The 15,805-nt window shown below is 43.0% G+C and overlaps 1 protein-coding gene across 1 annotated transcript in view; it reads left to right on the forward strand.

The window, feature by feature from the left end:
• Nsf (N-ethylmaleimide sensitive factor, vesicle fusing ATPase) overlaps positions 1-15,805 on the forward strand; it is a 135,090-nt gene that overhangs the window by 65,087 nt on the left and 54,198 nt on the right. Inside the window, exon 9 of the mRNA XM_075990470.1 lies at positions 10,901-11,100. Within this exon, the coding sequence (XP_075846585.1) occupies positions 10,901-11,100 (200 nt within the window). The remainder of the gene's footprint in view (positions 1-10,900; positions 11,101-15,805) is intronic.

Here is a 15,805-nt window from a genome sequence, read left to right on the forward strand (position 1 = left end):
CTGTATCTAAATAAATAAATAATATAAATAAGTAAACCTTCTATTAACATAATCACCCTGTACTCTGGAAAGAGGAAGTCAAACAGAACTGTATTTGTTAGTTCCAATCCATACTTTTTAAAGACACAGAAGCTTAAATTATAAAAACAGAGAGAGATCAAATATTAATAATAGCTGGCACTGTACTGTGTACAAGTCTGTGCACTTTTTAGTGTTAAACATTCAGACCTGGTTTGCACACCTGCTTAGAGAAGCTTGCGAGACTTGTGACGATGCCCTGACTTGCACCGGTCTCGACAGACTCCTCCTTGGCAAGCGCCGTTGTCTGTGTTTGAGCTGGAAGCCACTTGGGATTCCCCTCTAAATATCACTAATCATTCATATCCTGCCCCCACCCCTGAAATGAATTAGGCAGTCCTACCCCAGTGCTAATTTGATAGAGATCATTTCTAATTTATTGACATCCTGACAGTGAGTTTCCCCCTTTAAATACCTGTGATTTTTCTGACAGTTTTTCCTCGATGCAGTTGGCCCCTGGTGACATCTTGGAAAAAATGGTTCTTTAACTCACATTGACAGGTCTCATTTTGGACGTATTTTTGAAGATTATAAACAGCAAACCCTACTGTTTTTCCTTGAGTTACAGAACTAAGGCTATGTCCTTTTTATTATGCTATTTTAGGAAATGATAATGAACTTATTAGGTGTCCTATAAATATTTTTGTGCATTATCTTCATCAGTGGGACTAGAAATGCCTGTCATTGTGGTGAAGCCCTGTTCTGTGTAGACTTTTAGGCCAGAAATCCTTTCATGCTGTCTGTTATGTGCACCTTAGCATCTCTTGAAGTTTGCTCCCTCAGAATTTTTACAGGCATGCTAACATCTGGGTCTAAGTGTGCACCCTGATTTTGTCTGTTGTTGACTTAGCTAAGAGACTAGTATTTAGGGGGGAAAACAATGTGTTACTGGTTTCCCTCACTCTAATGGGAAAGATGCACTGTGCTAGACTGCAATGATACACTTTTGGGCAAACACTGAGAAATGGTTCATGTGGTTCCCAGTGGAATCAGGTCCTGTCAGGTGAGCTCATGCAGAGCAAAGACTAGCCCTTTAAAAGCTAACATTACCTTTCTAATACTGGTAAAGACTGTAAGAGGGGTTTCAGTTGGGGAGATGAAGAGAACTTTGGAAAAAAGCCTATCGAAGATACTGGGAGAAAAGCTAGAGGGCTATACACCAGTGGAACTGATCATCGCAGCGGCGTGGCCTTTATGGAGGGGCTACATGCTGATGCTATGTGAGCTTAGGAATTTGAGAAATTGGTGGGCTGGGCCTGCTTGAGGTCCAGAGAAGCAAGGGAATTGATTCCGATAGTCCAGCTAGAAGAACAACTAACACTGTGGGAAATCCTGACTTCACTGAACTGCTAGGAACATCTTTGTAGAAATGTTATGGTGTAGTGTATGTCTGCCATGTTCATTGGGAGCTTGAGTTTCATCAATGCAACAAACACTATAACTCTCAGCACTCCATGACAGTAGTTGTGCTAGGGAAAGTTTTAAGGTGCAAGATGTGGTTGCAACTAATGTGATCTAATTCTTTTTTAATTTATTTATTATGTATACAGTGTTCTGTCTGCATGTTTTTTAAAAAAAATTTTTGTTGATTTTATTGAGCTATGCATTTTTCTCTGCTCCTGTCAGCACACTAGAGGAGGCCACCAGATCTCATTACAGATGGTTGTGAGTCACCATGTGGTTGCTGGGAATTGAACTCAGGACCTCTGGAAGAACAGCTGATATTCATAACCTCGGAGCCATCTTTCCAGCTTGTGATCTAATTCTTAAGTAGCAGTTGAAGGTCTGGTTCTATTTCATTTTTCATCCATAGCCAGATGATTAAAAATGAGCTAATATTATTTAGCAGCAAATATCTAGACATGTCACTATGTATCAGCAGTTGCTTTCCATGTGTTAGGCTTGATTATCGCAGTGACTTTCAGGTACTTATTTAATCTAGACAGCAGATTCCAGTGTCTCTACTGTATGTGTGTGCATTTGTGTGTGTCTGTTTATGTGGCGCACATGTCCAAATGTGTGTGGAGGCATTAGGTGTCTTTCTCAGTTACAGATCCTCTTCCCCCCCCTTTTTTCTTTTACTTTTGAGATTATATTATAATTACATAATTTCTCCCTTTTCTAGAACTGAGTTTAACACAAAAGACTGCCTTTATTCTGAGATTACTTCTGTCATTCCTTTTGATACCAAATATGTTTTCTTTTTTTTTTTTTTTTTGGTTTTTCGAGACAGGGTTTCTCTGTGGTTTTGGAGCCTGTCCTGGATCTAGCTCTTGTAGACCAGGCTGGTCTCGAACTCACAGAGATCCGCCTGCCTCTGCCTCCCAAGTGTTGGGATTAAAGGCGTGCGCCACCACCGCCCGGCCCAAATATGTTTTCTTATACGAAACAATGGTCATGTCTCTTATTTGTTTGCTTGCTTGTTTTTGAGGCAATGTCTCACTGTGTCATCTCGGCTGTCCTAGGACTCATGTTATAGATCAAGCTAGTCTTGAAATCATAAAGATCCACCTCCTCTGCTTCCTGAGTCCTGGGATTAAAGGCATACATCTTATTTTTTTTTTTTTAAAGAAAAGATCTTCATCTAACAAAGTGAAAAACAAAAAACCCTAATCAACGTAACTACAACATTTCTCTCCAGTTTGGAAGGGTTGCTTTTCTTGTTTATGGGGAGTCATTTTGTTGGTGTGTTTTTTAAAATAGTTATTATATTTATTTATTGTGTGTGTGGATGTGTGCATGCATGTGCACATACCATAGTTCACATGTGTAGGTCAGAACAACTTTCAAAAGAGTTGGTTCTCTCCCTCTACCGTGTGGTTTCCAGGGGTCCTGCTCAAGTCGTCAGCTTGCTGGCAAGCATCTTCATTCCCTGAGCCATCTCAGCAACCTGCTCCGGAACTCTCCATCCTTCTGCCTCCACCTTCTGAGCACTGAGATGACAAGTATGCACCACCACAACTGGTCCTTACCTGTTTTAAAGCATATTTGGCTTCGTTTTCTAATTTGGGAAATCCAAACTAGAACTGGTTAGAAAACTCAACGCATAGTAATTTTTAATGTTCATCTCCACTTGATATGTTTCCTAGTTAGTCCAAACAACCTTCATCCTTTCTTGCACCTTAACACAAATCATACCCTCAGTCTTCTTGACAGATTTCTACTGAGAAGCATACTTAAGATGTAGCTTTGTGCTTCAGATTGTAGGAAATGTCTGGAAATGCTTTATTTTAAAGGATCTTGACTGAGCTGCCAATCAGTTTCCAGCCATCTTCCTCCTAGACAATCTCCCAGTGTCTCATCACCTAAACCATTTTAATGCAGCCTATGATCATTTGTTGTGTGGTGGTTTGAATGAAAATGGCCCCAAAGGCCCACAAGGAGTGGCATATTGGGAGGTGTGGCTTTGTTGGAGGAAGTATGTCACTGGGTATGGGCTTTGAAGTTTCAAATGCTCAAGGTAGGTCCAGAATCTCTTCCTGCTGCCTATGGATCCAGATGTAGAACTCTAGGCTCCTTCTCCAGCACCATGTCTGTCTGCATGCTTCCCACCATGATAATAATGTACTAAACCTCTGAACTGTAAGCCAGTTCCAATGAAACATTTTCCTTTGTAAGAGTTACCATGAACAAACAAAAAAGGGAAACAGCCAGGCAGTGATGGCACACGCCTTTAATCCCAGCACTGGGGACACAGAGACAGGCGGATCTCTGTGAGTTTGAGGCCAGCCTGGTCTACAGAGCGAGTTCCAGAACAGCTAGTGCTACACAAGAGAAACCCTGTCCTGTAAAAACAAGTAAACAAAACAATAACAAAAAAGAGTTGCTATGGTCACGGTGTCTTTTCAGCAATAGAAACCTAAGACACTCTGCTTGGTATATTGTGTTATTTGTGTCTTTGTAATTGCTAGTACATGTTGAATCAGTGAAAGTCAGGACGGTTGTCACTGGTGTTCAGATAACAAAGTGAGCATGAAGGTAGCCATCCTAGAGCTGAGCAAGCAGGGGAGCCTGGCAAAGCTGTCTGTATCACTCGTTCCTAAGTGTAGTCTCACTGTGTGTTTGAGTCATCTGTATTGACAACTTTACCATCCCTGTTATATTGCTTTGTCCATTAACCTTTGCTCTTGCTCCGTCTCACTCACTTTGATTATACCAAAGACTGCATCACCAGTAACGACTTCAGATTCGAACTTCCTGCCATCTTCCTTTTTAATTTTGTTTTCTCCCCCTTACTTCTAGTATACACTCATGCACGCACACACGCATGCACGCGCACACACACCAGCCCAACACCGGTAAATTAGATTCCACTGGAGCCTCAGTTAGTGTCCAATCTTAAAGATCCACATTTCAAGTGGTCCCTGAGTGTTTCTTTCCTGTGTCTCACCCAGACAACTTACTATCCTATTCGCTGAAATGACGGGGTCTTTTCTACCTTCCTCCCACCTTCTATCTTCATGGGTAACCTAGAATCCTTAGAATTTTTATTTCATGGAAAACGCAGAAGCTCCCAGGAGAGAATTTCCCCGTCTGCTGTGGTATGTGTCATCTGCTAAGTGACAGAACTGACATCCGTGCTTTATTTACTCCTATAGTCAGCTAGAATCCGAGCCTAGAGGGGTAGCTGAGCGGTAGAGTGCAGGCTCTGGATTGCTCTTCACCACGGAAATTAGACACATGTCAGATAAATGTAAATAATGTTATAAACATAAGCTCTTCTATCAGTTAGAGAATAAGAGAAACTGTGGAAATGACTTGGAGACAACGGCCAAAACCTCAAACTTGATGGAGATTAAAAAAAATGTTGAAACTAAGCACAAGAGTTTATCTTAAATTTTTTTTTCCTGTTATTTTGAGACAGGGCCTCTCCATATAGCCCTGGCTGTCCTGGAACACACTATGTAGACCAGGATGGCCTCGAACTCATAGAGATCCTTCATTTGCCCCTGCTTCTAGAGTGCTGGAGACTAAGAGAGTATGTCACTAAGCCTGGCTTGTCTCTCACCTTTGACTGGAGAGTTAGCCAACAGAACCGAGTATAAAATATCTTGACTTAAAGTGAACGCAGTGCTGTTATTTACCCCATGTTGCCAATCTGTGGTACTTGGATCATGTCAGGAAAAGAGGGGTGGCTAGAACAAAAAGCCTGAGATTCTTATGTCAGCTTAGGTGAAGTTTGTATTTATGGAACCAAGAATCGACACCTTGCCTGACACTCTTTTTAAGTTGCCTAAGCAGTTATGTACGGCATAGAGGCTAGTCCTCCGTGACCCGAATCTCATGCTGGGCCCGCTTCTGTAAGGCTTTCCATCTGCTCAGGCTCCTTTCTCTCATCCCCACTTCTTCCAGTTTCCTTTGTTTTGCTTTCCCCAAAACCTTTCTATGTTGCCCAGAACCCTTAGCTCTGATGGCTTGGCACACTCCTGATTCCTGCAGTTAGCAGACTCCAGGAGTCATGGCCTCGGCTTCCTTCCTCTTTCCAATTCCTTGACTGCTCTTGAAAGGAGAGCCTTCCTGATAAGTTGTTGTCTCCCTCAATCCTATCTCTGTGTTGACAGAGTTCTTGAAAGTGAACTTGGTGCTTGCCTAAACTGCTTAGAAAAGGAAGGTGCTTTGACCCCAAGTGTTCTGGCCCTGATAGAGGACTGTGGCCCAGGTCAGCATGAGCTTCCTGAGTGTGTGTGTGTGTGTGTGTGTGTGTGTGTACTTGTGTCACAACTCTCAAGTCAGAGGACAACTTGTGGAATATAGTTCTTTTCTTCCACCATGTGGGTCCTAGAAATTGAACTCAGAAATCATGCCTCGAGGCTTGGTTGCAGGTGCCTTTACCCACGGAACCATCTCACCAACCCCTATCCTTCCTTTCCACTCCTTATCCAGATTGTTCAGTAGCATGCTCAGAGGGTTTTCTTTACTTTACTTTCCCCTTCCTTCCTTCCTTCCTTCCTTCCTTCCTTCCTTCCTTCCTTCCTCCCTCCCTCCCTCCCTCCCTCCCTCCTTCCTCATATATTATGTGGCATGGATGTGGGGTATGCATGTGTCATGGCAAAGCACACATGTGGAAATCTGAGGACAACTTTCTGGAGTTGGTTCTCTCCTTCCATTGTGTGGGTTCTGGGGCTTGAATTTATGTCATCAGGCTTGGCAGCAAGTGCCTTTACCCTCTGAGCCATCTTGTTGACGCCTCTATATTGTTTGTCCTTCCTTCCTTCCTTCCTTCCTTCCTTCCTTCCTTCCTTCCTGTCTTTTTTTTTTTTACTTTTTCTTTTTTGTTTTTGTTTGTTTGTTTATTTTTCAAGACAGACTTCTGTATAGACCAGGCTGGCCTGGAACTCACAGAGCTCTGTCTGCCTCTGCCTCTCAAGTGCTGAGATGAAAGGTGTGCACCACCGCCACCTTGCTTTTGTTTGTGTTTCTAATGCCACAGGTCAAATCCAGATTTTTGCACATGCTAGGCAAATGCTTTAAATGAGCCGTGTTCCTCAGAGCCTTTCATTTAGTCTCCATGGCTGACCTTAGAGAGTTTAGGAATCGCCTCAGTTGTGTGGAGATGTATGCGAGCATTTTCCTAGGGGATCCATTAGACTGTTCATGGGAAAGAAAAGAGGAATAGGCTGACATGAAGTTGTATGCCTGTGATTCTCCGACATGGGAGATCTGGGCAAGACGATTGGGAGTTCAAGCCCCCCTTGAGCTGTAGGAGAACCTGTCCTAAAGAAAGAAACAAGAGCAATACACACACACACACACACACACACACACACACACACACACACACACAGTGGGTGGGAGAGGAATGGAATGAGAACGAATGAGAGAATATTTCATTTCCACCAGATTTTTCCTTCTATTTCTTACCTTTTATATTTAATTTACTGGTCCAGGGTACTGATCATGAGGGACCTATACAACATTAAGTAGGGGTAAAAAGTGGCAACAGCCTGGGATCTGAGGGCCTCCAAAATTAGAGCCAGGAAAAGCTCAGGAGAAAGCTGGGCATCAGCAGTGGAGTGGGCTTCCTCTTGAGGCCTTCGGGTCCCCAGTCCCAGAGACCTTGGAGTGATATGACAGTTCAGCTAGCAAAAATCAGCCAATTAGTGACTCGGTCTCTGCAGAGAAAGGCTGAGTTAGCCTTCAGCAACTCTTCCATCCTCTGCAAATTCAAAACTCATGGATTGAGTTGGCAAGAAGGCTCAGTGGCTAAGGGTGATTGCTGTCAAGCACAGTAACTTGAGTTCAATCTCCAGATCCACACGATAAGAGGAAAGAATCAACTCCCTCTAGTATTCCTTTGGTCTCCATATTCCAACCATGGCATGCTTGTGCCCTCCCCAAATAAATAAATACATAAAATTTAACTCATTGGCATGGTGTGGAGGTCGGCCTCAGAGCCTGGCAGTCTCCAGGCACCTCCAAGGCTCTGACCATAGCAGATTACTGCTGGCATCTATATCCACACCTCTGTGCCTGTGGCTCCCTTTAGTCTCTTTATCATTTTCTGTCCACACCCAAACACGACCCCTGCTCATCCTTCCAGGCCAGGTTCAGTAACCCTTTGTCCCTGTGTCCAGTCCTAATTTTCTCCTATCACTTGGGTGGAATCAGTCTTTCTTGGGTAGATGCCAAACATAGTTAGTTCATATATTTCACTGATACATTATGGTTTATTGGCTGTGGGCTTTCCTATTAAGCCAGGAATTCCATGCAGGTAGGGACTGCTTTTTGCATGTCTCTATCCCTCACACTTCCCTCGGTGCCTCTCACCAGGAGCTTAATAGACTTTTGTTGTATGGAATCAGTTTGTATGACTCACTGGGAATTAGAGACCAGTGCTTGTTTAATAAGTCAGGACAGACTTTAATAATAGTAATAACAAGGCCTCATTTCCACTGCTTATTCAAATAACCGATTCCTTTGTGGAGCTGGATTTTGAAAATCTTCTTGTCAGTGTGTATTTCTTTGATATGCTAGAAAGGATCCTGGGACTGGCACTGCCTGAAGCCGCTAAGATGCACTGTTGACGTCGCGCTGACTGTTGTCAAAGATAGCATAGAATGCGCTCCATAGGCGTGCGTTTCAGCCTCTCCTCTTGGCTTTCACGGCAGTATTTTGCGAACTATTTATAAGATCCAAGTTAGTTTAGTTCAAACCACACTAAACTAAGCATTTTCCAAATACAAAACGGAATTGCGAAGTTTCAATTCTAGTATTTATGTACAGTTTGTTGGTCATCTCAAATAGGTGTTTCATTTATTTATTCTTTCTTTCATTCATTCATTCATTCATTTTACTTTTACAGATTTAAATTAGTTCAATAGTGAGATCCATAAATTAAGGGTTTCAAATAATTTAAAATGGTACTTTTCTCCCTCAGACTCTTTGAATGTCTAAGAAAAGGAATCAAGAATTTACTTATTTGGCCCCTTTTTGAGTGTGTGCTACAGGCGATGCATTTTGCTGGGTCAGTTGTGATTCAAGATCAATATAACAGTATTTTCCCTTAAACAACATGAGAGAAGGTATATAAACAAATGACTATAATTTGACCTCAGAGAAGAGAAAGGAAGACCCTTTGAGAGCCACAGTTGAGGTTAAGAATGGCCATATCTGCTGGCCCGGGTCTGCAGGCAAAGCAGAGAGCTGAAGGGGGGTCGCGATTGATAATCTCTTTTTTTAAATAAGCAAAGTGGGAATCTAGGTCATCTCTGAGAATTAGTGGCGTGGGGTAGCTCTCGAGAAGAACTGAATATTTCAATAATTCATAAGGAGAATTAGGAGAGAGATAAGAGACAAGTAAAGGATGGTGAGTGGTGTGAGGAAGCCGCGCAAGCCGCGCTGAAATTCGATAGCGAGGGGGAGGGGCTGCATCAGTCAGCACGGTGCTCTAATTTGCTCTTGCTGTGCTCTGTGGCCATATTGTACTCAGGGCTCACAGGTTGGGGACAGCGTAAGAAGCCACGGAGAGCCTTTCCCAGAAAGCGTGGCCTGTTCTGGAAGGGGTCTCCTCAAGAGGAGGTTGACCAACTTGGAGAAAGTCAAGATGAGATAAGAATAGGCCTGCACTCTGTAGGTCTCTGTAGGCCCTCAGCAAACTTTGGTCTTCATCCTCTTCATGTTTGTCTGTTTTTATGTGTATGTGTGTGAGGGTTTTGCCTGCATGTATGTAGGAGGCACCATGTGCATGCCTGAAGATGGCATAGTCCCCTGGAGCTGGAGTTACAGACGGTTGTGTGCTGCTCTGAGGGCACAGGGAACTGAACCCAGATCCTCTGGAGGAGCAGCAAGTGTTCTTAACCACTGAGCCCTTGCTGGGCTTCTTTCACTTCAGCCACCTGCCTACGGTCTGTGCACGTGACAGTCAGATGTTCAGTTGGCTTAAACAGGACGATCAGGAGTCACTTTCCAAAGCCTAGTTGTCCTTGAGGCTTGAATGTGGGCTGTAATTGGTGGCGCCAGCTTCTAGGAGAAGAGCCAGGTTTACCCCGTAATGCAGTATGAACCTCTTGCTTGAGGGCTGGGCCAGAGGACAAAGACATTTTGCTGCCGTGGTTCTTGGGGTGGAGCTTTACTCTGATGAGAAAGGTTGTAGCACTAAGCCTTCATGAATCTCTGGTAAGTTCCCTTGCTGCCTGCGAGCTTAACCATGAGTAACAATTTCATGGTTTTCGAGAATCTTTAATGGTGTCTTTATGAAGATGTTACATATGGATGTCACTGTCAACCCCAAAGCTATCCCTCCTCAGAGCCTAAAACTTCTAGTGGTTAGTTGTATCATGTGATTTATTTTACTTCCTGTCAATGGTAGGTACCATTGTACATTTCCCCTGAAGGATAGAATTTTGAAGGCTCTCGTTTCAGAAAAGGATAAGCCGTTTTCACAGGAACACACCTGTGTTTTCACCTGTAGTTATGAGAACAGCACTGAAGTCCAATCATGTATTACCTCACTGAGTGTATTTCAGTGTAGCAGAAAGAAAAACTGTTCATTAGAAACCATGGACCAGAACAGTGACACGGTGAAGTTTGGTGTTCCTAGGAGAGTGAAGAGAATCGCAGGTCATCTTCACCTTAAGAAACTGAGCAGACAGCCCTGAGAATCAGCCAGAGAGACTTAGGAGTCTAGATCATCAGTCTTGCGAGTTTGGCTTATTAGTGACAAGTAATCGAATACTGTTTTTGAAGCTTCATTTTTATCTGGGTGTCCCTAAAAAGTTGTCTACATTTGTTACTGGCCATTTGTTCGATGAAGCCGTCTAGCCCTTAGTCACTTTATGGTGCCATCCATCTAGACCTCAGGACTCTGCCCATCCGACCCGCCAACACTCTTGCTTCTCCAAGTTTGTTCTGGCTGGTCGACCCATTATCTTGTGATGAGGACGTAGTTCCCATAGCCACTGTTTTGTGATAGATATGTTTTCCATTAGAACTTCTGCAAGGCAGACTTGCCTCCGGCTCACAAAGGATAATGAAAAAGCAATAATTCCTAGTTAGATAGTAAGTCAAAGAGACAGTTCCAGAGTAAAAGTGTTCATTCTAAGTGAAGTTAAAGAGTTTTCCAAAAATCAGTAACTGGCAGCTTCCCTTCTTCCTTCAAATCTTGCAGCGGTTAGGGCTGCTTTTTGGGTTTTCTGTTCAAAGAAAATATAAGAGGCTTGACCGATTACTCATGTCTGTCCTCAGCATGCGGCTGTTAATGTACAGAAGTAACATGGGCGTCTCGTCCTGAGGTGCAGGTGCGTGTGCGTGGAGAAGGCAGACCCTCCGTTAGTCGTCCTTGATTTCAGCGAGCTGGCTAAGTCTGTCTCTTTTTCCTGTCTAGGTTGTAAACACGTCAAAGGCATCCTGCTGTACGGACCCCCTGGTTGCGGTAAGACTCTCTTGGCTCGACAGATTGGCAAGATGCTGAATGCGAGAGAACCCAAGGTGGTCAATGGGCCAGAAATCCTTAACAAATACGTGGGAGAATCGGAGGCCAATATTCGTAAACTTTTTGCTGACGCTGAAGAGGAGCAAAGGAGGGTATGTGAGCATAAGACTAACATACTAGACACTTAGTATGACTTACATGACAAGTGACACCCAGAGACCTGCCATCTGTATTTTGAAACAATTTGCAGGAAAATTTTAGTTGGTACCAATAGTTCCATACAGCATTGCCCTAGAGCAGTGGTTCTCAGCCTGTGGGTTGCGACCCCTTTGGGGGCCAAATGACCTTTTCACAGGGGTCACATATCAGATACCTGGCATATCGGATATTTATATTACAGTTCACAGCTGTAACAAAATTACAGTTATGATGAAGCAACAAAAGTAATTTTGTGGTTGAGCACCACTGGCTTCGAGGTTATGTGGGGCTGACGTGACGAGAAATGCCGTTACTCCCGTGTTTAGAAACAGATATATTTTCAAGTGACGCTTTTGGACCATGCCGCTTCCACACACTTGAGCTCCTTTGTCTTTTGGGAAAGGAGGAAAGTTAAGTCCGTGAATAGACTTTAGGGTTTCTCCGTGTGTAAAGTCCCACACGAAGTAAATCCCTCCGTCACACTGAGTCAGCTCAGCTGTGGGGCAGCACCTGTCAGATTGTGGCATCTCCAGCTCTTCCCACCTGTAATGACATGGGAGCATGCGGAGGGCTTTCAGAGCCAAAGGGCTGCATTGAAATTGACTCAAATTTAAAAACTCAAAAGTTCGGGGGCTGGAGAGATGGCTCAGAGGTTAAGAGAATTGCCTGCTCTTCCAAAGGTCCTGAGTTCAATTCCCAGCAACCACATGGTGGCTCACAACCATCTATAATGAGATCTGGTGCCCTCTTCTGGCATGCAGGCAGGCATGGAAGGAATGTTGTATACATAATAAATAAATAAATATTTAAAAAAAAAAACCTCAAAAGCTGCCTTTGGGCCTTAGGAAAAAAAGTTATTTAAAAACCAGACCTGAGCTTCGTAACTGTGACAGTTGTTTGATATGTTGCTTTGGCTGCATCACAAGTTGCCCAGAGGTTTGGTTGTACATGCTGGGTGTGTTTCTGGATAAAAGTAACTTTGAATTGGTAGGCCCAGAAAAGCAGATTGTCCTCTCAATGTGAGCGGACAATCTAAATAGAAACAATGGACCTAGAAGCCACTGAATGACATTTTAAGAGCCTGAGAGAAAAATATTTTATTTTATTTTAATAGGAGTTACTGAGCTGGGGGTATATTCAGTGGCGGAGCACTTGTGTAAGGCCTAGCTTCAGTCATACTGCAAAAATAAATGAACGAGTCTCTTGTTCACTTTAGCACATGGATGATGTTGTGCTTCCTGTTTTGAGGAGGCCAGGATGTTCACTCTCTGTTGAGTTTTCTTTGCTGTGTGTGGCCAACCACGGGGTTACGATGTCAGTGGAACTCTTGCCTTGTTCGTTAGAATCTTCGTGAACTCAGGGAGAATGATTGCTCATGCTGTCATCTCAGCTGGTGAAGTCAACAGTGCATCTTAGAGTTAAGAAAAGGTCCAGTGGACTTTTGTGGTTACTGAAAGATAAAGTGAAGTTTAATATATTTTTAAGAATACATGTTTGTTGTTTGTTTGTTTGTTCTTTGGAAATTTAGAAAAAAAAAGCATGAGGTAGCCATCCCTATAAACAGTTAGTGTCGACTGCTAAAAAAAATACCTGAAAAGGTAAAACTGAGCCAAATGGGCCCTGATAGTTATACACTAAACAGAGACGAGTTGAGATGACGTCTAGAGGAGCAGCTCATAAAATCTCCTGTGAGTTTCCATGTAGCGACATAGATGCCTTGGATACTGTTTTTAAACGCACAGCTTAAATATGGCACTGCTAATGATAAAGCTGCGCTGGCCAAGAATTTCTAGTACATACTGATCACACCCAGCCTCTTCTGGTATACCCAGCTAATGACCCCATGGAAGGGAAATGTCTGCTGCAAACGCCTCCCCTCTGTGACTCTGGACAGTCCAGGCTGACAGAGATGAGCACTTCCATATAGGTCAACTCGATAAATTTAGAACAGCCACTTTAGAAGTCTGTTGCCACGGGCTCAATAGCACTGGCCCTGTTTCTATGGGCAACTGGTAAAAGTAGAGTCAGAAGCCAATAAGTTGGAGAGGGCTGCATTATGGAAAGTTCAGTCCCTTGGTACACTGTTAATTGAAGATTCAGCTATGTGGATCTGTGAACCTGAGTCCTAACTTACTATAATAAGAGCTTGCCTTAAACTAATACTCTGTAAAACTTGATGCTATTGAACTGACTAGGTGGGGGAGGGGAACGGGTGGTAGGTCACAGGGTTAGTAAGGCACTGGAAAGGTCAGGATTGTACTGACTTGTGTTTAGGACAGATTGCCCCTGTGATTGGTTTGTCAGACAGCATCTTGTAGTCTTCAGCATCCTTCTTGACTAGGCGACATCAGGGTTAGACGGTGACAGAAGTTGTGATGCCACACAGCTCAGGGCATGTAGACCTGGACATGCAGACAGTGTAACTCCTTTCTGTTCCTTGACATTAGGCAGACAACCCTGAACATAAATATCCTTTTATATTTCAGACAGGGTCTCACTGTGTAGTCCTGGCTGGCCTGGAACTCACCATGTAGACCAGGCTGGCCTCAAACTTAGAGATTCACCAGCCTCTGTCTCCCATTCCTATCCAGGCTATGAAGGTCTTTTAAAAATGTAAAGTCCTACAGTTTTTCAGTCACAAACAACCGTGTCCTGGTTTTGCACTGAGTTAATTACACTTCTGTGAAGAAGTGTGCTCTGGCAAAGCCAAGCTGGAAGATCCAGTTTTTCTGTGGGTGGAACAATGTCAAGTTTTTGGCATTTTTTTTTTAAGAAGCAAAGTATCATTTGTCTAGACATCTATTCAGTATATACGAACTGAGGAATGAAATGTTTTAAGCTTAATTTAGTTTTAAAAATGTTTGTGGAAGGAGAATAATTTTGGTTTTAGTTTTGGCTTCTGAGACAGGGTTTCTCTGTGTAGCCCTAGCTGTCCTGGAACTCACTCTGTAGACCAGGCTGACCTCAAACTCACAGAGATCCGCCTGCCTCTGTCTCCTGAGTGCAGGGATTAAAGGCATGCGCCACCACCACCATACCTGGCTAATTTCTAAAACAGTGTCTTCACTGAGCCTGCAGCTGCCTTGGCTAGGCTAGCTGGCTGACAGGCCCCAGGGTCTTCCTGTCTGCCCATCTTGTCTGGGGTTTCAGATGCACATCACTGGCCAGCTTCTACACAGGGGCTGGGGTCTGAACTGAGGTCCTCGTTCTTGTGCAGTGAGCACTCTGCCCACCGAGTCATCTCCCCAGCCCCGTTCTTCATTTCATTTTGCCTTTTGCTTTTTGGTTATAATTGCTGGAGGTTTTCCCTTCCATTGGGATGATTCTAATGTTTGTTTAGAAGTAAGCATGGCTCAAAATTGTTTTTAAAAAGATTTATTTATTTTATTTGATGTATATTTGTAAGTCTGTACCTGTATGTGTGTGTACCATATATGTCTGGTGCTCTCAGAACCGGAACAAGGCACTGGATCCCATAGAACTGGAGTTAACAGTTGTTTGTGAGATGCCACATGTGTACTAAGAATCAAACCTAAGTCCTCTGCAATAGCATACACATACGTATACACACACGCGCGCACACTTACACACACCATACAGAAACCCCATTAGACAAAAATTACTATGTATTGTAAAAATTTAAAGAGAAGAAAATGTAGGTTACCATCAGTTTATGTAATGGGATGAATTTTTTAAAAGTAAGAGAAAACAATAAAAATAAAAACTGATATTGACTGTTTGTGGTAGTTTGAATGTATTTGGCTCCCATAATCTCATAGTGAGTGGCACTATCAGGAGGTGTGGCTTTGTTGGAGTAAGTGTGGTCTTGTTGGAGGTGTGTCACTGTGGAGGCGGGCTTTGAGGTTTCCTATGCTCAGGATACTGCCCAGTGTATCAGTCGATTTCCTGTTGCCTGCAAGATGCAGGACTCTCAGCTATTCCTCCAGCACCACATCTGCCTGCATGCCACCATGCTCCCTGCCACCATGATAATGGACTGAAACTCTGAAACTGTAAGCAAACCACCCAATTAAATGTTGTTGTTGTTTTAATAAGAATTTGCCTGTAGTCATGGTGTCTTCTCACAGTAATAAGAACCTAACTAAGACATTGTTTAGATACTAAAAATAACGAGGACACTCACCTTCTACTTAGCAAAAAGTATGCTGTGAATAACATTATGACAACAGAGGGCAAAGTGAAATAAAATATTTATAAAATATGTTAATAGACTTAATTAAAAATCATTTTTACAAATCAGGAATAAAAGACAAACCAAATAATAGAAAATTAGCAGTGGTAAAAATATATATAATTTCTATTTTTGGTTGTGAGCCTAGCCTTTAACTGCTGAGCCATCTTTCTAGCTCAAAAATATTTTTAAAATTTGCCAGCATCTTCAGTAATTAGAAATATGTGACTTAGAAGCAGAAAAGTCAGTTTCTAGTCCCATCGAAACCAATCAAACACACAGAAAAAGATGCTACTACTGATTTGTCATGTTGGTAATTAGTTTTTAATGTTTTTGGTATTTCTTACTTGTGAGAACATACCGAAATAGGCAGTCCTGCATTGTGGAATGCTAAACTGATTTAAGGAGGAGGGGAGGAGCCTGAGGATGTAACCCTAAATTTATCCCCAGAACCACAAAACAGCAGC

The sequence above is a fragment of the Microtus pennsylvanicus genome, chromosome 11 (assembly GCF_037038515.1).
Source record: "Microtus pennsylvanicus isolate mMicPen1 chromosome 11, mMicPen1.hap1, whole genome shotgun sequence".
NCBI lineage: Eukaryota > Metazoa > Chordata > Mammalia > Rodentia > Cricetidae > Microtus > Microtus pennsylvanicus.